This window comes from Procambarus clarkii, chromosome 4 (genome assembly GCF_040958095.1).
Source record: "Procambarus clarkii isolate CNS0578487 chromosome 4, FALCON_Pclarkii_2.0, whole genome shotgun sequence".
Classification (NCBI taxonomy): domain Eukaryota; kingdom Metazoa; phylum Arthropoda; class Malacostraca; order Decapoda; family Cambaridae; genus Procambarus; species Procambarus clarkii.
In genome coordinates this window covers 45643335-45665608 of record NC_091153.1, presented here as the reverse complement: position 1 = coordinate 45665608, position 22274 = coordinate 45643335, and the positions used below count along the sequence as shown (strand labels likewise).

Genomic DNA, 22274 nt, shown 5'->3' with positions numbered 1-22274 from the left:
CATATACATTTGAGTGTATGCCATCACACGTGTACGGTGGAGGATCTACTGTCTGGTTTATGGGTTTCTACATATACAGTCTGGTCCGTAGTTTGCTAGTGTTATCCCTTAATGTGTGTGAAAATGACGTTTTCTGTCACAATTAGAAAGGTTCGTTTTCTATGAGACCTTGAGGTAAGTCGTATGTCCTCCAGACGACAGTTGACGTCAGACCAACAGTCACCACTACCGGCACACGAGGGACGTCGCAGGTCTGGTGTCAGGGACTCACAAGCGCTAGTTTGGGTCACTTGGGTGTCTGGCTTTGGGTACACAGAAAGACCTTGGCTAACGTTTCTCCCTCAACAGCCCAGCTTTTAACAGCCGCCCATGTTGTGACGTCAACACCAACACTGACGTCACCGCCATCTGTGACGTCATCAGATAGACTTCAGTGTTGCCAACAGCAGCGGCGGCACTAGCGATGACCCACCGTTAAAACTACTTCCAACGAAACTAAATGAAACTGACTTTTTTTACTTGCAGATTAGACATGTGTAGACGCGCATTCACAGGGGGGGTTTGCAACAGGGGGACAGCAGGTAGGTTGAAGGGGACTGACCACAGCACCACCACCACCACCACCTGCACCATCATCACCACCACCATCACCACCACCACCAACACCACCACTCCAAACTTTATTATAGTGTCACAAAATACTCATTTTGTCTGCTTAATACTTAAGAATTGTCAAAGCAATAACAAGTATGGAGTGCGAGGTGTTGTGGTGGTGGTAAGTGTACTGCATCACTCAAGAATAGGCTTATATGGCTAAGCAGATAGATTAATTCGTAAAGTAAATAATAAAGTTTTTACCTAAGCATTCATACATTAGTAATATATTCTTACTGTTGTAAATAAAAATCAATTGAAACACAAATCAATTAACTGCATAGTATTTGTAATTTATTTAAGCATGATCTATCATAAAATATCAGACAATTGTTTAGTTGTTATTGAAAACCAAGCTTTATAGTTTAGTGTGTAATTATTGCACCATCCCCATGCACCAATCACTGTCACCTCTCATCATACTAATATAGTATTGTATACAAATAAATCTACACTTTGAGTAGTACTGTCCACTTCAGTAGTCCACATGTGACAACTTTTGAGCAACCAATACTACACATGACCTGAACCATCTCTTATACACCCATCCTCACTATAACTCTTATACACCCATCCTCACTATATCTTATACACCCATCCTCACTATATCTTATACACCCATCCTCACTATATCCCATGCAACCATCCTACACTGGACCTGGTGGTCAGGGCCACACACTGTGGACCTGGTGGTCAGGGCCACACACTGTGGACCTGGTGGTCAGGGCCACACACTGTGGACCTGGTGGTCAGGGCCACACTGAGAGGCCTGGGGCCAGATTCACGAAGCAGTTACGCAAGCACTTACGAACGTGTACATCTTTCCTCAATCATTGACGGCTTTGGTTACATTTATTAAACAGTTTACAAGCATGAAAACTTGCCAATCAACTGTTGTTATTGTTATAAACAGCCTCCTGGTGCTTCGGAGCTCATTAACTGTTTAATAATTGTAAACAAAGCCGCCAAGGATTGAGAAAAGATGTACAGGTTCGTAAGTGCTTGCGTAACTGCTTCGTGAATCTAGCCCCGGCTCTTGATAAAGACCCACCCAAGATGTCCTGTATACAAAAAAAAAATATTCTTATCAAAATCATCACCATCAAAATTGTCATAATTTTAGTCACTGCGACTAACAACCCTTACCATCACAACCACCTCACTAACTACTGTCACCACAAGCAACTGCGGCCAAGACACTACGCTCCCTTACCACCATAACAAAACACCGTCATCACACTACGGCCTGACCCTATTGTGACTTTTTACTGACCTTCCACAAGACCAAAGTATTGAGTGTGGTCCCGGCCATCTCGTGCAGTCTGTCTGTGCCTGACCCATATCATTACCCGACTTTGAGCCTACCGCTTATGAGACACCCACCAGTATGTCTGATGTTCTTGCACATCTCTCTCTCTGACTTTCCTCTACCAAGTTTCTTGCTGGACATTGTCTTCACTCTTGACCTGTCTTTATGCACTCGGGTACCCTTGATGTGGAGCTCTGTATATGTAGCGAGACGTGCCTCCTCTTGACGCACTTATCCAGACGCACTTCCCACTTCCTCTGTGACTTTACTTCAAGGTGTTGGGACTTGCGCACTTTGACTTCCATTCGTGTACTTGACTGGAGTTTCCGGTGTTAGCGTGGGTGTGTCTGTGTGAGGTAATGGGAACCAGCTTTTACTGCTCATAGACACGTCGACTCGATCGGAAATTAAGTAATAATAAAATAAGCTAAAATTAAAAACAAAATCCCACAGCCTTCAGAGAGAGAAGACAGCGTATCCGAGTCATTACAATACCATCTTATGACTTGTCTGTAGTTAATCATATATGATTATCAACATTTTTAATTAACTTTAGCTTAAAGATCATTTTGAGCCGACCACAAAATAGCGCGCACTGGACATCAAACTTCCTAATAGTACTTGACATCTTTATTTTACTTAGTTTTACAGCAAATTATTACAAAAACTAAGTCCATAATATTTTCATGAGCTTTCCATGGACGGTTCCTGATAAAAGACGGAAGAAAAGAGGCATGTAGACGGACAGACCAAATGTTGACACTTGTTTGATTTCTCTTTCTCTCTCTCACCGCTGCCCTTGGACGGAGCTGACTAGCCAAGGTAAGCCTCCACCTCCAACTTCCACTCCATCGGCACCTGCATGACTCTGGTCCTGCGGTCTGAGGCACCAGCTGGCGGCTGGCGGACTGGGTAGTGTGTGTGTGTGTGTGTGTGTGTGTGTGTGTGTGTGTGTGTGTGTGTGTGTGTGTGTGTGTGTGTGTGTGTGTGTGTGTGTGTGTGTGTGTACGCCGCGTCTCCTGCGGCATGTGTGTGTGTGTACGCCGCCTCTCCTGCGGCATGTGTGTGTGTGTACGCCGCCTCTCCTGCGGCATGTGTGTGTGTGTACGCCGCCTCTCCTGCGGCATGTGTGTGTACGCCGCCTCTCCTGCGGCATGTGTATGTGTACGCCGCGTCTCCTGCGGCATGTGTGTGTACGCCGCCTCTCCTGCGGCATGTGTATGTGTACGCCGCGTCTCCTGCGGCATGTGTGTGTGTGTGGGTGACACTGTTGCCAGGAGAGAGGGTCGCTGGCGCCGCTTGTGTGTGTCTGCCTCACTGCTAAACATCACCAAGATTTCACCAGGCTTTTTTAGTCTTTATTCTCTGCATTCGCTGTGTTGTAGAGAAACGTTACTGACGTACTTGCAAAGCCTCATCCCGACCACTTGGATCTGACGGTAAAGCAACAGTCTCGCTTCTTGCGGCGTTCAATCCCCGACCATCCAAGTGGTTGCGAACCATTCCTTCCCTTCGTCCTATCCTAAATCCTTATCCCTTCCAAATGTTATATTATCGTAATGGCTTACTGCAGTTTTCCTGATAATTACATTTTTTTGCGAAGATTGAATGTTGAACGAGCAGTTTAGAGCACAGAGCGATGCCCAAGCGGTGCGACCAGACCCCTCTCCCCTGCATGATTGTCAGATCTCGCGAAATCCCCGTTGCTCGCTGGCCAGGTAGTGAGAACACCTGAACAACTGATAGACACCCTGGCGAGGCTGTCACCCATTTGGTCATGAACAGTCAATAACTGGAATTTCTGTGTAGAAATTTGTATGTAACACATATTGGTGTCATTTGGTGGCGTCTCATGATACAACACCTGGAAAGTTGCCTTCAAAACTGTTTGTCTTGTGCAGAGTTGTCTTACTCAAGGTTTTCCATGTTGATGGTCAGACGAGCAATGGTAACTCGAGCAGTGTGTGTGTGTGTGTGTGTGTCCTGCACCGTCTGGCGTGTTGCTTCACCCTTCCTCATCTGTCCTTCTCTCTTCGGGATCTTTATACATTTTATGACTTTTCTTTAGCTCTATATATATATATATATATATATATATATATATATATATATATATATATATATAATATATATAATTCGTTGCATCTGTTTTACAACAGTTGTCCATCTCTTCCTTTACCTTTCTTTTACGATTGCTTTAAAACAACTCGTTTATCGTCCGCTTTAAAACCTAACTTACTAAAACTATAATTAATACAGAGATTAACAAAATAACACAAACTTACACGAAAGCTTCGCCGTCATTCAAAATACTGGAACTATCCAACCTAATACAATTGTCTTTACTTATGCAGCAGCCCGGCCTTACTGATTTATTGATTTCTATACAAGAAGGAACATTGGGATGAGAGACTACATACATCTGGGGTTGTAACATTCTTGCAAGCCACTAACTAACACACACAGCGTTTCGGGTTTCCGGGCCTCATCAACAAAGGCCAAATGCTCGTTAACCCAGCCACCAAAAGTCCCATTTATGAGTGAAAAATGGTTTACAGGCAACCTGTCCTCAGGCCATGTTTATTCTCTCTGTATCAACACAAAGCTAGAATACAGTGAGCCTTTATCAGCAAGTGTTAAATAGTCTCCCCAGCCTAGTGCCTCCTTTTGATAGTCACTACTGTATCGGCAAGAATCTCATGTCACTAGTCAATAAGAGAAGTCACTTACCAGGGTAAAGACAGGCTACAACTCTTCCTATTGAAAATCCACTAAATTATTTCACTAAGATCCTCCTGTCTTTATTTCTTTCTCTCTCCATATCTCTCTTTATTAATCCTATCACTGTTGCATGTGTATGAACGTTGTATTGTGCATGTTGCATGAGTTGTGCACACACTGTCTTACAAGTTAAATATATAACAAATATACACACCAATTTCTTGTTTAAAGAATATTCTGATTATTAAATTGTATTTTTAAGCTGTAATTTGTCTGTGGATTTCTTCCCTTTTTGTAGTACAGTAATTGGTTCTCAGGTGTCTGTTTACCACACACACAAACACACACTTTTAATATGTTCGTATTTGGTATGTTAATAGACACTTGAGAGAGCCTAGTGTGTGGTAAGCCTACAACACTGAGAAAATTATAAATTATATCTTATTACGAGGATGTATGAAGGGTGACCACTTGTTTATGTTTATATATATATATATATATATATATATATATATATATATATATATATATATATATATATATATATATATATATATATATATAATTACCTTTAATTCCCTAAGTGTGATAAATCTCAATATAATCCGCGCTAATGTATCTTGTACCAGCCAGAACGCCCAACACGTTCCAGTTAATTCTTTGTTCAGGAAGGAACTTTATTCTTTACTGTCGAGAATTCATAAAATCATAAATGTTTGGGAATGTTTTAAATAGTCCATGTTAACTAGAGCTCCAAGACAATAGCCTATGCTAAGAAGAGCTCCAAGACAATAGCCTATGCTAAGAAGAGCTCCAAGACAATAGCCTATGCTAAGAAGAGCTCCAAGACAATAGCTTATGCTAAGAAGAGCTCCAAGACAATAGCCTATGCTAAGAAGAGCTCCAAGACAATAGCCTATGCTAAGAAGAGCTCCAAGACAATAGCCTATGCTAAGAAGAGCTCCAAGACAATAGCCTATGTTAAGAAGAGCTCCAAGATAAATGACAGGGCGACACATTTTTTGTAATGTGGCTCGTCAGACTGTATCTTGGTGATATAGGGCCCCACCCTTGGTGATATAGGGCCACACCCTTGGTGATATAGGGCCACACCCTTGGTGATATAGTCACACCCTTGGTGATATAGGGCCACACCCTTGGTGATATAGTCACACCCTTGGTGATATAGGGCCACACCCTTGGTGATATAGTCACACCCTTGGTGATATAGGGCCACACCCTTGGTGATATAGGGCCACACCCTTGGTGATATAGGGCCACACCCTTGGTGATATAGTCACACCCTTGGTGATATAGGGCCACACCCTTGGTGATATAGTCACACCCTTGGTGATATAGGGCCACACCCTTGGTGATATAGTCACACCCTTGGTGATATAGGGCCACACCCTTGGTGATATAGTCACACCCTTGGTGATATAGGGCCACACCCTTGGTGATATAGGGCCACACCCTTGGTGATATAGGGCCACACCCTTGGTGATATAGTCACACCCTTGGTGATATAGGGCCACACCCTTGGTGATATAGTCACACCCTTGGTGATATAGGGCCACACCCTTGGTGATATAGTCACACCCTTGGTGATATAGGGCCACACCCTTGGTGATATAGTCACACCCTTGGTGATATAGGGCCACACCCTTGGTGATATAGTCACACCCTTGGTGATATAGGGCCACACCCTTGGTGATATAGGGCCACACCCTTGGTGATATAGGGCCACACCCTTGGTGATATAGGGCCACACCCTTGGTGATATAGGGCCACACCCTTGGTGATATAGTCACACCCTTGGTGATATAGGGCCACACCCTTGGTGATATAGTCACACCCTTGGTGATATAGGGCCACACCCTTGGTGATATAGTCACACCCTTGGTGATATAGGGCCACACCCTTGGTGATATAGTCACACCCTTGGTGATATAGGGCCACACCCTTGGTGATATAGTCACACCCTTGGTGATATAGGGCCACACCCTTGGTGATATAGTCACACCCTTGGTGATATAGGGCCACACCCTTGGTGATATAGGGCCACACCCTTGGTGATATAGTCACACCCTTGGTGATATAGGGCCACACCCTTGGTGATATAGTCACACCCTTGGTGATATAGTCACACCCTTGGTGATACAGTCACACCCTTGGTGATATAGGGCCACACCCTTGGTGATATAGTCACACCCTTGGTGATATAGTCACACCCTTGGTGATATAGTCACACCCTTGGCAATACAGGACCACAACCTTGGAGATATATTAAGCCACACCGGTGGGTGAGAGCTGCCTCACCCTTCATGCTTCCTGTAACTTTCATTACCCTCTATAATTAAATACAAATATAATATATATAAACAAATCTTAAAGGGTCTAGTGTTATTCTTGCATTTTACTATGTTCTAAATAAGTTGTTATTGTCAACGTTCCTTGTAATGTGCACTGTGATCACCCTAACTCCTTGGGAGTTGTGGCGGCTAAACAGCTCTGAGCTCTTCCAGAGCTAAACATTACAACCCACGTTCGTATCCCACAATAATGACAGCGGCTTTATCTTCGATGTAACTAAGCATAAAGATATTAACACACATCAAAGTCACTTTATAATCTGAAACGTCACACTTATAATTTGGTGTTTGTGTGAAACGTTCTGAAATATATTTTTGAGTTTTTTGTTTAATTTTGTTAGTAAGTATAAAGTGTTTAATGACTTATAATATTAAATAAGACATTAATACTCACTGGGTGTTTCAAGACCAGAGTTCACCTGTGCCTTCATGCGATAAACTCGTTCCTGAACATTTCTTTGCTGCTGTTCGTTTATTATCATGTTTATTTGTTAATTGTTATTGTTGTGTGACTGTGCTGTGTACGGGGTCAGGGTTCGCGTATGTCGGCGGCGCGTGTGTGGTGAACAAGCGACTCCAGAAGGTGAACTCTGTAGCCATAGTGGAGGACACGGGCGGCTTCTCCGGCATCATTGTCGCCGCTCACGAAGTTGGCCACCTGTGAGTACTCCACCTTCCCTCTCCACCCGCCCCTTCCCTCTCTACCTTCCCTCCCTCTCTCCCTCTCCACCTTCCCTCTCCACCCGCCCCTTCCCTCTCTACCTTCCCTCCCTCTCTCCCTCTCCACCCTCTCTCCCTCTCCACCTTCCCTCTCCACCCTTCCCTCCCCACCCTTCCCTCCCTCTCTCCCTCTCCACCTTCCCTCTCCACCCTTCCCTCCCCACCCTTCCCTCCCCACCCTTCCCTCCCCACCTCCCTCCCCACCTTCCCCACCTCTCCCACTGCCGCCGCCTCTGATTTTCACCTTGATGTAGCTTGTTATTTTCACCTGTCACGAATTAACTTATAAAATGCATTTAACTGGGGCCTGACGGCTTAGTGGACAGCGCTCGGGATTCGTAGTCCTAAGGTTCTGGGTTCGATCCCCGGCAGAGTTGGAAACAAATGGGCAGTTTCTTTCACCCTGATGCACCTGTTCACCTTGCAGTAAAAAGGTACCTGGGAGTTAGGCAGCTGCTACGGGCTGCTTCCTGGGGGGGGGGGGGTGAAAAAAAGTAATTTGAGAGGCGGGACCAAAGAACCAGAGCTCAATCCCCGCAAGCACAACTAGGTGAGTACACACATACACAACACATACACAACACATACACAACACATACACAACACATACACAACACACACACACAACACACACACACACAACACACACACACACAACACACACACACACACACACACACACACACACACACACACACACACACACACACACACACACACACACTTAAGGGGCCTCGTAGCCTGGTGGATAGCGCGCAGGATTCGTAATTCTGTGGCGCGGGTTCGATTCCCGCACGAGGCAGAAACAAATGGGCAAAGTTTCTTTCACCCTAAGTGCCCCTGTTACCTAGCAGTAAATAGGTACCTGGGAGTTAGTCAGCTGTCACGGGCTGCTTCCTGGGGTGTGTGTGTGGTGTGTGGGAAAAAAAAAAAAAAAAAAAAAAAAAAAAGAAGTAGTTAGTAAACAGTTGATTGACAGTTGAGAGGCGGGCCGAAAGAGCAAAGCTCAACCCCCGCAAAAAACACAACTAGTAAACACACACACACACACACACACACACACACACACACACACACACACACACACACACACACACACACACACACACACACACACACACACAACACACACAACACACACGCGAAAGGAGTGCCTAAGAGGAGTGCCACGTGTAGTAGAGCACACAGTGTTGGCCAAGACCTGACCCCCATGTGTGTGTGTGTGTCCACAGGCTGGGTGCTGTCCACGACGGGTCGCCGCCCCCCTCGTACCTGGGGGGTCCCGGGGCCCGCAGGTGCAGGTGGGAGGACGGTTTCATCATGAGTGACCTGAGACACACCGAGAAGGGCTTCAGATGGTCCCCGTGCTCAGTCGAGCAGTTCCACCACTTCCTCAAGTGAGTGATCTTCATGTAACTAATAATAGTAGCAATAATCAAAGTAGTGATGCTAATAATACAGGAAAATACTATTTAATATTATATGGTAATAATTATTAATGACTATAATTAGTATATTGTACTATACATTAATATTGGTGTTTTATATGCAAAATATATAGGATAGTAGTGGTAATTATAATAGTTATAAGATGCTGGCGATGAGTCACAATAACGAGGCTGAAGTATGTTGATCAGACCACACACTAGAAGGTGAAGGGACGACGACGTTTCGGTCCGTCCTGGACCATTCTCAAGTCCATTGAGAATGGTCCAATGAATGGTCAACGTCGTCGTCCCTTCACCTTCTAGTGTGGTCTGGTCAACATAGTTATAAGATGTTAATAAATTACTGTACATGTATTTGTTCTTAACTTTAACCAAACTACAAGGTGTCCGTTGTGTAGAAAGTTACATAATAATATGTGCCTATACATTTTGTTAAGTGTTGAAGGTCAGGTGTTCAGACCATGATGACTACAGTTAATTTATTCAATATTTCATGTAGTGAACAGTTGGTAATTTTGTGTGGCTGGAGGTAGGTAAAGTTCTCACCCAGGCTGGAACACACTCAGAAAGTACATATATTTTATATTTAATAAAGTGGTCTAACAAGGAAAATATTAAATGTATAAATGCGTGCAATAAATAGGATTGTTCTTCTTATGAAGTCAGTTTCTCAAGACAGGAATGCATAATATGCATACAAAGCTTAATCTATTGCCAACCCAAGTTAACAGCTTACTATATTCTATATTCTTCGAAATTCATAGTGCACATTAAGCTAAATCTCGCTGCTAGAATTGTCTTAAATTTCAATTTGTACCAACATCTGTATCCCTTTGAATGAACGAATTGTAACTAAAACTATACTCTACATTAATCTTTAATTTCTGGGTGTGTGACTAGGATTTGTGCACAAATTGTTAATTTGTGCGGCAATACTCCTCCTCGCTCCAGTGAGGATTAGCAAGGAACACTGTATACAGTCACCTGTAAGTGACACTTTGTTCCGTGAAGTTGTACCTCATAACCGCTCTTGTTATTGTAAACACACCTCCATCACGTGAAGTTGTACCTCATAACCGCTGTGTAAACACACGTGCCTCACCCTGACAGCGGGGACACGGCCACCTGCCTCTACAACCTGCCCCACGAGGACGAGTCCCTCCCCAGGGTGCTGCCAGGCAAGCTGCTCTCTCTTGACGCCCAGTGTAAGAAGGACCGCGGAACTTCTGCCTGTTTCGTAAGTACTTCATTTCCTTCCTCTCCTGACAACGACGGTGACAAAAGGCGCCCAATTCAAACGCAACTGCCACTGTTGAATGACCTTTGAGTAATACATTTGCGACGATAGATTAATTTAATGACATATGAACGATAGCAGTATGTGGTGCAGTCTCACAAGGATCAGTCTACGCAAGGAGATGTATGACACGACAGCTGTAAAACATCTTGAGACAAATACATGTACACAGCCACAACACTAACAATATTCGACGAGCATTTATCACAACCGGATATAAAGAGCCCGATCTTATTCCTGCAGCGCAAGAAGTTATGTCCAGAGTTAAGATGGTATTCTTATGTCTCCAGCCCTGCAGCGCTGCCTGTCATCTAAACAACTAGCTAATTCTTTTAAGTATTATAAAAAAAATTCTCCGCTCAACCAAATATTTTCTTATTTCACATATACGTCTTTCAATCTACATGAAGATGGAGGATGTGTTGAAGGGAGAAAAGGAGACGGGTGTGTGAGAGAGAGAGAGACTATCCCAGGCACCACTGGCTACCCCTCCTTGTCTGTCTATATAAGCGAAAGAATGTCTCTGTCTGTCTGTCTGTCTGTCTAGGTTTGAGACCGCACTCTTAGGATTAGACTCGCCCAACTTTGCAGGGTAAATGGTCTGGAGTATGGGGCAGGCATGGGCTAGCCGGGGGTAGGCCTAAGTTAAATGCTTCAAGAAATATAATCATTTATAGAGGCCTCCGGCAAGTTTCATGCAGTCAAGTGTGAAATATTTGACGTGTTCCCCCTAGAGCGTTTAGTGAGCGCAATAATATATTATCTGATAGACCCATAGAGCTGTTCCAATGCTTCACAATATTACATTCTCTGAGAGAAGTGGGAGAGGGAAGAGAACAGGATGAGGGGAGAGGTGAAGGTGGGAGCAAGGAGAGGGGTACGAGAGGGCAAAGAGGGAGATAGGGTGAAGACTGGGGATAAAAGGTGTAAGGGTGTAAAGAGACCTGGGTGCAACACAGCACCCCCGTCTATACATATAAATGGAAGTGTGTGTGTTCGATTCATGACTAAATATTACATCAACTCCAAACATCTACCAGTTACCGGCTTGTCATGTCCGCGTCACCTCTTGGGCGGCTTAATCTTCATCAATCACTCTGTTCGAGGTCGGAGGTCACACAGCCAAGACAAGAGGAAGAGAAGTGGAGAAAAGCAGGGAGAGGGGGGGGGAAGGGAGAGGGGGGGAAAGGGAGAGGGGGGGGAGGGTAGGGTGATGGGGTTAGAAAAGGGAGACGGAAAGGAGTAAGGAGCAGGGGGAGGGAAGTGGGAGATGGTGGGGAAGAGAGGAGGGCGGGAAAGGGGGACATGTCGAATGTGTGGAGGAGGGGAGAGATGATGGGAAGGGAGACACGAGGAAGATAAGAGGAAAGGCTAACCAGACTAGACCTTACACACACACAGATCACACTAACGTGATGCATCAAATGAACAAATCCACAAGGGCAGTGACGAGGATTCGAACCAACAGTGGCAGTGTCTGGAATGCTCCCAGACGCAGGTTCGAATCCTCGTCACTGCCCTTGTGGATTTCTTCAGACTAGACCTTGTTTTCATCGAGGACGGTGCAGACATTGAGAGAAATGACCACGAAATATGACTAATAACCTGTAATCACTGTGTACTGTTTAAATGTTTTTAAATTTTGCCCCGAGGGGGCTGTTTGAGTACATGTAAACTATGTACTGTGTTTGAGTACATCCTAAAAATGGAAAACCCTGGTTTGTGTCTCGGAGAGACTCTATGATCAGTGGTAAGTCAAGTTGATTTCCCGGTTGCAATTCTTTTGACCATGTCGTAGCTCAGTCGATTAAGGCAGTGTCTGGGATGCTCCCGGACGCAGGTTCGAATCCTCGTCACGGCCCTTGTGAATTTGTTCACTTGATGCATCACGTTAGTGTGATCTCTGTGTGTGATATAGGTTAGTATATACACACGCGCGCACTTGTACACCCCCTCTACCCCCCATGGACCCCCAAACACAGGCACTCAGCCTCATACCACCGTCCTCTCACACTCCTCCAACAGAAAGACGACAGAGTGTGTGCCCAGCTCTTCTGCTTCGACTCTTCAAGCGGGTACTGCGTGTCGTACCGCCCCGCGGCCGAGGGCTCCGACTGTGGCAGCGGCAAGATCTGCAGCAACGGCCGCTGTATATTTGATAATGGCAACTCCATCTCTGACTTCGACATCAACCGGTAAGTCCTTGACTTTCAGTAAGTGTGAGCTACACTCTTATTTGGTGAGAGCCAAACCAGAAGATCGTAAATGAAACTGACGATAGTGGGAAGGATGGTGGGAGACGGGATGTGCGTCCATGCATCCCCCTTACACCGCACATCCCTGGTAACACCAGGTACCTTCACACATCACACAGCTTGTGTATCATAGACCATGTAAGTCATCGTGTGTATTAATGGTGTGATAATAGGGAGGTATGGCAATTGGCAATTTAAATCACCTACACAGATTGTAGGGCGTCAAATAACGAACTATGCTAAGTTAATTTTTGAAGATTAGTTTCTATCGTAAATTATCTATGTAAATCGATGCAAATTTGACAGGTCCGGCGAACACTTCATCTTCCAGTCAACTCAAGTGAAGCCTGTGTACACAGACCCGCCCTCCTCCACCACCCCGGAGCCCTCCCCCACCACCACCAGGTGAGTCTTACCCCCTCAACACCACCCCAGAGCCCCCTCCCCCACCTCCCCCACCACCACCAGGTGAGTCTTACCCCCCTCCTCCACCACCCCAGAGCCCCTCCCCCACCAGGTGAGTCTTACCCCGCCCCCCCTCAACACCACCCCGGAGCCCCTCCCCCGCCACCTCCAGGTGAGTGTCAATGACAAAATCAGTAGGAGCCGTAAGGAGGATTCGAACCTATGATCTGGTTACTCCTAAACAAACATCTTGGACAACTACACCACGACATGTAAAAGCATTGCAACCCGAGACTCAACTGAATCCACAAGGGTTTTTGAGGCTTCCATTGAAGCAGGAAATCAGTGTTTTCCAGCTTCACTGGAAACCCTGAATGGGGTCATTGTGTGAAACACTGATTTCCGGCTTCACTGGAAGCCTCGGAAACTCTTGTGGATTCAGTTGAGTCTCGGGTTGCAATGCTTTTACATGTCGTGGTGTAGTTGTCCAAGATGTTTGCTTGAGAGTACCCTGAGCATAGGTTCGAATCCTCCTTACCGCTCCAACTGATTGTGTCATTGATGCAGCACGTTAATGAGATTTCATTGTGCATATAATATAATAATTATTATTATAATCGGGATCGTGCGCCTGCTCCCAGATCCAGCTGGTGGAACAGGTGGGACCGGAACACGTGGGACCAAGGCACTAAGCCCACCACCACCACCACCACCACCACCACCACCACCACCACCTCCTTCACCACCAGAACCTCTCCCAACACCCCCTCCTTAGTCACCAGAACCTCAACAACCACCACGCCATCACCACCAAAGGATTTAAAGAAGAATATTAAAGATCCGGTAAAGGCAACAGGTGAGTGAGTGAGTGAGTTACACCAGTGTACCAAAATGTTGTCAAGTTCCCCGAGCCAACATCTCTAGTGACCATGATGGGGACAGGAACCCTATGGCTTGTCAAGCGTCTCTCTTGTTCCTTAGGATTTTTTATGGTGAATTTTGAACTGAAATATTGTCTTTGTATTTGCGGTTTCTGCAGGTAGAAGAATCCATGGGTTTATATCCCTGTGTTCCTCCCCCCCCCCCCCCACACACACACACGAGTGTTTATCCTTGTTGTGTTGAGTTAGGCTGACTCCCTGGGGCTGGCGGGGGGCACCTGGGCCTTCTCCGGCCGCTGTTCATGCTAAATGACTTAAACGTGGAGCTTCCATTTGGGTGATAGGAGCACCTGCAGGTGGGGGTCGCCCATGAAGGGCCGACCCTTAGAGAAAGGCTTGGTGTCGGGCTGGGGCGTGAGGGAGAATTAATGATGCAGTAGGACTTCCCTGTTAACAAGGGGGAGCCCTGCTTGGGATGACCCACCCTCTCCTGCACCAGCTACCATTGCCTCCCTCCCGCGGTAGGTTGTATCACAACTGTTGTAACTGGGCAGGTCCTCCCGGACACACCCTCCAATTTATCACAACTGCAATTGGGTGAGGAACTTCCGGACAAGAATCCCCAAAATTATCAGACAGACAAAAAACATAACGGAAGCAGAGCTGACGCCCCTCGTGCTGCCACTTGTGACACTGCACTGTGTCAGGTCGCTCACTCGTGAACCACCCGGAATGGTACCACATTGTGGAGAAGGTAATTACTGCAACCAAGATGACAACTGTGGCTCAGTAACCTCTTGTTGTCACGTGTTGACACCCTTGACCTGAGGGAACAGTCACTTGCCCTTCTCTCAGTTCGGGTGTCCTCCATCAAAGTTCCCTCAGTTACTCTATATTGTCCGGTCCCCAGGTCACCTATTTATCTCTCTCAATTAGAACCCTCACAGGAATAAGAGCAAACACAGTTATCTAACAAACATTGCATACATACACACACACACACAACACTGGAAGACAGAAGAATAACGGGAGACATGATCATTACCTACAAAATTCTCAGAGGAATTGAAAGGGAGGGAAAAATAATGCTTGAGTTTAATTAACAGGTCTTCCAGATGGGTTTCAAATAAGACTCGAAATGTATTGATATCCTTCTTCAGTCTTAAGTCCCAGCAGTAATTGAAACATTTAAAGATTTCCTTTTGCAGTATGAGTTTTCCGAAGATTGTCTTCTGTTAAACCAAAGAATCTTTTCACTTGAAGTTAATACATTTTCTCCAGGACCTTGCACCCAAAAACTTGGGCTGGACGGTAGGGCGACGGTCTCGCTTCATGCAGGTCAGCGTTCAATCCCCGATCGTCCAAGTGGTTGTGCACCATTCCTCCTCCCCGTCCCATCCCAAATCCTTATCCTGACCCCTTCCCAGTGCTATATAGTCGTGATGGCTTGGCATTATTCTCTGATAAGTCGTTCCAGGACGTTGCAGTGACTTGTTCAACTAATTCACACGATGAAAAATGTGTGCTAAGTAGGCTAGTTTCTGCAATCATTCTTCATCTTCAAAGCAGTTGGCAAAATCTGGCATTGTTTTCTCTCGTGGAACCTCTAGTGACCTCTCGTGGAACCCCTAGTGACCTCTCGTGGAACCCCTAGTGACCTCTCGTGGAACCCCCTAGTGACCTCTCGTGGAACCCCCTAGTGGCCTCTCGTGGAACCCCTAGTGGCCTCTCGTGGAACCCCTAGTGACCTCTCGTGGAACCCCTAGTGACCTCTCGTGGAACCCCCTAGTGACCTCTCGTGGAACCCCCTAGTGACCTCTCGTGGAACCCCTAGTGACCTCTCGTGGAACCCCTAGTGACCTCTCGTGGAACCCCCTAGTGACCTCTCGTGGAACCCCCTAGTGACCTCTCGTGGAACCCCCTAGTGACCTCTCGTGGAACCCCCTAGTGGCCTCTCGTGGAACCCCTAGTGGCCTCTCGTGGAACCCCTAGTGACCTCTCGTGGAACCCCTAGTGACCTCTCGTGGAACCCCCTAGTGACCTCTCGTGGAACCCCCTAGTGACCTCTCGTGGAACCCCCTAGTGACCTCTCGTGGAACCCCCTAGTGACCTCTCGTGGAACCCCTAGTGACCTCTCGTGGAACCCCTAGTGGCTTCTCGTGGAACCCCTAGCGGCCTCTCGTGGAACCCCTAGCGGCCACTCGTGGAACCCCTAGTGACCTCTCGTGGAACCATAGGGCTCAGAGAAACCCCAGTTGAGGAATGTTGCTCAGTGTTGTATTTCCTCCATGCAGTAGTTCAGTAGATACAGTAGTTCAACTACAAATACAGTAGTTCAAATGTGGCCGCATCAGAAACTTGACCACTTTCTTTTTCCATGAAGTCAAAGGTTCGTTTGACTATTCCTGGGGTTTAGTTGGCTTTGTTTTTGTAGTGAAACTCCCACTTGAGCAACTTTCAATGGCTTATGGATTCTGACTCCTAGGTCGCCCAACCACTTGGACTGGATAGTAGAGCAACGGTCTCGCTTTCAGGTCGGTGTTCAACCCCCCCCCGACCATCTAAGTGGTTGGGCACTATTTCTTCCCTCCGTCCTATCCTAAATCCTTATTGTCATATTCCTTCCAAGTGATATATAGTCGTAATGGCTTAGTGTTTTCTTCTGAAAATTACCTAATTATCTCCTAGGTTTTTTCTCCAGTCTGCTGCTTGATAGTGTTATTGATTTTAAAGTTGTGATGTGTGTTGTGTTGTGTGTTGTGATGTTGTGTTGTGTGTTGTTATGCAAAGTCTTGAATTTGTCATTATTAAACAGCATTTGCCAGTCTTCCGACCATATGTGGATTTCACGTAGATCCTTGTAAGACCTCAGTATCATTTTCATTTCCTACTTTAGATCTTAGTGTCATCTGCAAATTTGATAACCTTTGTTTGTAACATTCTGATCTGTCATTGATGTTGACAAAAAGGGGTTCGCCCCAAGATGGAACCTTGTACTCCACTTGGAGTTCAATCCTCTTCTCCCTCTCTATCCTCTCCTTTTCCAATGTTGTCTCCATTTTCATCCCAGGAATTAGTCCCAGACTGATAATCATACTGTGATCCAAAATTGTGTGTGCTTTACTTAGTGAAAACATTTGTGCTGACCCTTTGCAACCTCTCCAGCAGATGGGGAATGTGAGGACCGCATCGCCAACATCGCGGGAAGCCTCACGTGCCAAGAGTTTCTACGTTCCTATGGGTTCCGCTACTGTGGTCACCGGTACATCCAGAAGAACTGCTGTCGCTCTCAGCAGGAGATGTGTCAAGGCCACTAGTGGCAGTGTGGTGGCTCCCTGGCTGCCGACAATACCAGACAAAAGCTTCAGTATTGTGGCCCCGGACACACTGTGACCCGGAGCCACAGAACTCTCCAGTTCGTGTGCCTTGCACACCAGATACTATACATACCTGTACCTTGTGTTAGGTAATATCCCAGGAGGTCCTCCATTTTTTGTTTACTTTACCTGCCCGGGGGCCTCATACCACGCTAAGAATGTCTCCACACCTCGGAGACTGTTCAAACAAGAAGAAACATTCTTCAACAATCAGGTGTTCCTAATTTAGAATGCATCATTACCGACAGCTACACATGTCCAGTGCTTCTCCCTCGTCCTTAACCCACTTAAACCCATCCATGGCGGTAGCCTGGAGGGTCACCTGAGCGGCGGCACCAGGCCCTCCGAGCTGCGGCGGCGGCTTGCTGGCAAGGCGACGGCGCGGGGTGGTGTCCCTACTGGGTCTGGTGCTGCCGCAGGGCTACGACATCACAACCCACATCCACGACTGCAGGGTGTCACCAGCCACGATCACCCTGCATAACTCCCTCATACTTCACCACGTAACACCCAACATATACACACGAGCCAACCACCTATCACACTACCCACTGTACATATCACCACTTACTACCCAACATACACTTGTTTGAGTTCGCCTCGCAGCATCACGCACCACTTACCATACACCAAGAGCCACACAACACTGCTCCAAACAATAGAGCAGACATGAACGACGCACAGCAGACAAGCAGCGCCAGGTGCAGCTTCCACTCAGTGCCTGCCATCACTAACGTGTGTGTGGTGATGCAACTCAACACGTCTTAAGTTACTCGAAAGCCTCGGTAATTTCGAATTATTATTTATTTATGGTGTACTTACAGAAACAAATATCAAGATCGTACCGAACTGAAACTGTTGCACTTTATTTATTAAGAAACCATGAATATTGCAATCTAAATACTGTACTGTAGATGGCCTTTATATTACCATTAGTTGTGGACAGGGTTAATGTTGTGTGTCGCCCAATCAACCAATCCCACGTGTGTACTCGAGGTCACGATTGGCCACTCAGCCCAGTCTTTCCTAAGGTGTTCGCCTGTGCGGATGCCCTTCTTCTAAACATTAACTGTTCAGAAGAATGTGTGCAATGTATATAGTTGTTGATTTTTATACATAAATTTCAGTTTTGATGTATCATAATTTTTATATCACTGAATCTCACTCATCAGTTGTGGTAGTTCCCGGTTCAATTTCTCCTAGAACAAATATTTCCTTTACTAATTGAAGAACTATCTCTTTATTTCTCATAAATTATAAAAGAACAATGTGACTTTATTGTACATAATTACCCTAGAAGTGTAATATTTATATGTAAGAGTGATGAACGGATGTGTGTGCCGTCGACCATGATGGTCAGCGAGTAGTGAGAAGCTCCTCACGTGTCCTCAGCACCACATTGCTGTGTGTACAGGCTATGTTTAACACAAGCCTATTTCATATTTCTACACTATTTTCTTTAAATTGTTTCGGGAAATTTAAGAACCGTGTCCTTAAGTATTTGAAGCTCCCAATTCATACCTTCATCACCGAGACCGCATTTTTGCAGCGAAGCAAAACTGTTGTTCTCTTGCATGTGCATTCTGGTCTGTGGTTGCAACAGTATTATGATAGGTGGAATGTCATGATGATGATGATGGAGACAGTCACTCATTACTTAACTTAGTTTAAAGTTTGAAAATATTCCTTTGAAACTAAACCTTCACAACTCTCTTTGCCAAAAGTTACGAAGTTCTGCAGGACAAGTGTTCTGGTTCTCTAAGACTCCCAGCAGCAGCGCGCTTCTCACCTATGTTAATATGTTTCAAGGTTTTCCGATAATTAAAAAGTGAATAATTTGTAGATTTTGTCAAAAAGTAGTGATGGATTGATCGTGTGTCTGTTAGCACGTATGGCAGAAGAGGCCTTCAGCGGATAATCAAGCTCCCACTTTTAGAACTAAGAACTTTGAAGATTTTCTTGCTATCAATACATTTAAATTAAACATTAAACTACCTTTTAAGTGTTAGCATTGTTATTATTATTTATTCCGTAAATAGTGTAGCTTCATGGTAAGAATTTGTAATCACTGCTCTTATTTTAACTGAGAAAGTTACTGCTTTATAAAGCGTGTAAAGTTTGCCAGTTGGGTGCTCAGCATTCTGTGATGCAACATTCATCCACGCGCATGTGAAATGGAACAAAATCTAAATAAGCATTCGTCTAATTAAATTATCTCGCCAAAAGAATTGCATTTCATTATTACTGAAGAGTACGATTGCCGCTGCCAGACTTCTCATAAAACTGGGGGACTTGATGACAACAGTAGTGTGGAACACAACGCCACAGCCAATATAGCAGTCGTCAGCATTTAGAACACAACATTGCAAATCCAATACTTTTTAAGCATTTTAAATGTTAAATGATTTATTGGCAGTTGATATCAAATTAATTATAACAATAAATTATACCTCATTAAGCGAAAAAGTACGTATATTTCATAATTAAAAGTCAAGCTGTTATAAATAATTTAAAATGTAGAATAAAATATATAATGAATGTCATACATTTGGTCTGTTAAATTCATCATCCCTCTGAACTATAATGTTTATGGTACTGTACATAGAATATTCTAAAGCCATTAAGTATAAAATTATATTCCTTTGTACTTTAGGATCCTTGTGTGTGTGTGATTGTAAAAGTCATTAATATGAACTTGTACTATTATAAGCATGTATGTAATGATAGAGGTGAACAAACGTTCACATTTGCGTGTGTGAGCATAGACATGTCTGTATGAACATGTGCACATAAAATGTGTTTGTCAGTTTGTACTCGAGTATGTTTGTATGTTCGCCCGAAGGTTCCTGTGTGAGCCTGAGCATCTATGACAGCTATTGTGTGCGAGGTCTGGCCCTCAGCTGACCGGCTCACCTGTCGGCCAGGGGCGTCGTCTCTGCTGTGCCAGATGCCGAAAAGACAATAAAAATGTGCCCCACTGACCTTGTTTCTTATTGCTAACTTTCCTGAAATCTTTTCAACTCTACCTCCCTGAGCCTCGGTCTCTCCTGAACTGTACCTTCCTGAGCCTCGGTCTCCTGAACTGTACCTTCCTGAGCCTCGGTCTCTCCTGAACTGTACCTTCCTGAGCCTCGGTCTCCTGAACTGTACCTTCCTGAGCCTCGGTCTCTCCTGAACTGTACCTTCCTGAGCCTCGGTCTCCTGAACTGTACCTTCCTGAGCCTCGGTCTCTCCTGGGTTCATGTAGATACAGTAATTAGATGACAATGAAGAAAGGACATAAATTGTAAATACAATTTAAGATAACAATAACTTTTTTTATTACGAGGGAAAATGAGTGAAATTAGTTGCATGATACTTCGCACATATTTCTTCTCTTTTCAAACTGGTTGGGAGACGCACAGCTTTTAATGACATTCGAGAGGTCATTCCTTAATTTGGGACCCTTAATTTGAATAGCATTTCTGCTTTGGTTGTCTCACTCTATGTATATCAAAGATGTTTGTTTCTCGTGTGGTGACCGTGAGTTCTGTCACAGCCCTCTAGGAATGCCTAAGGTTAGAATTGGCATTGAAGTTCAGAGTTTTATAGATATAGAGAACGCTTGAGGGCAGTAATTTGATATTAACATGTTCAAATGTTCTATTATGGGCTTCTGCCTCTCCCTTTGTGCGTAGCTTTGCCGTGTGGCATATTAGTTTCTAGTGCTTGGCGTCACTCGTTTCGCGTTTTGGCTTAGCATTACGCCTTTCCTGGCTTTGCGATTCACCCTTCACGGGTACGCCGGGGCGCATCCGATCCCACGATCGTCGTCGCCCCTAACTCAACAACAACAACATGTTCAAAGATTTCAGTAAGGAAGAAGAGTAGTGGTTGGGACGAGTTTATTATTGTTCCAATTGCTGATTTTTATTGAGTAATTAGAGGCCGGAGGTAATTAAGGGTGGTAGATCCCCAGGCACAGATACTATATGTGACATATGGATAAATAAGTGAATAAGAGTTACTAAGGCAGGGCGAGGTACGTAGTATCTGATTTTGGAGATAATGCTACTTTGAAAACATTTTGGATATGTATATGGCAATGGAAATTCAGTTTATTTATATGAACACCAAGAAACTTTCCATCTATTATGCTTATAATTTGAATATTGTTAATTCTTAAGTAAATTTGATTGTTGGACTTTTTACCAAACATTATGTAAAACGTTCTATCGATATTAAGGATAAGTTGAGCAGTCAACCATAAACTTACTTTATTTAGTTCAGTTTTCAGTGTGTCGTTTAGAATAAGTGAGTTAGCATGGGATAAATGAAGCTTGAGTCATCAGCAAATAGAATTGGCGTAAAGTGTTGAGTGGCATTTGGAAGATTATTGCAGCCCGTCCCCCAAACAAAGATCCAAAAGTGATTCCATGCACCCGCCAAACCCCCCAGCTGTTTATGAATGAAAAACAGTTTACACACGACTCAACTGTTGATGTTCGAAAACTTCCGGAACAAGTGCTTCGCTGACGAATTTTGTTCGAGCCACAACGCTGTAAATGCAGCACGTCCTCCAAACAAAGATCCAAAAGTAATTCCATGCACCCGCCAAACCCCCTGTTTATGAATGAAAAGCGGTTTACACACGACTCACAACTGCTGACGTTCGAACATATCCGGAACAAGTGCTTCACTGACGAATTTTGTTCGAATCACAACGCTATAAATGCTTCACCCACGTACTACCAATAAAATAATCGCCAACAGAATCTAAACACCTAACCTAACCTATGCCTATATATGCACAATATGCTAATATATTATAATATTAATTTATATTTGAGAAAATT

At 44.8% G+C, this 22274-nt stretch overlaps 1 protein-coding gene across 5 annotated transcripts in view; it reads left to right on the top strand.

Annotated features, from left to right (window-relative positions):
* sona (sol narae) overlaps window positions 1-20420 on the top strand; it is a 213665-nt gene extending 193245 nt beyond the window's left edge. For 3 of the 5 annotated variants that reach the window (XM_069334325.1, XM_045732874.2, XM_045732868.2), the window contains exons 11-18: window positions 526-581; window positions 7590-7716; window positions 9009-9173; window positions 10335-10461; window positions 12547-12716; window positions 13083-13181; window positions 13823-14037; window positions 17228-20420. In XM_069334325.1, coding sequence (XP_069190426.1) covers window positions 526-581; window positions 7590-7716; window positions 9009-9173; window positions 10335-10461; window positions 12547-12716; window positions 13083-13181; window positions 13823-14037; window positions 17228-17379 — 1111 coding nt within the window. In that variant the 3' untranslated portion in view covers window positions 17380-20420. The remainder of the gene's footprint in view (window positions 1-525; window positions 582-7589; window positions 7717-9008; window positions 9174-10334; window positions 10462-12546; window positions 12717-13082; window positions 13182-13822; window positions 14038-17227) is intronic. The other 2 variants (XM_045732882.2, XM_045732889.2) reach the window with 2 other exon arrangements.
* Window positions 20421-22274: the final 1854 nt, after the last annotated feature.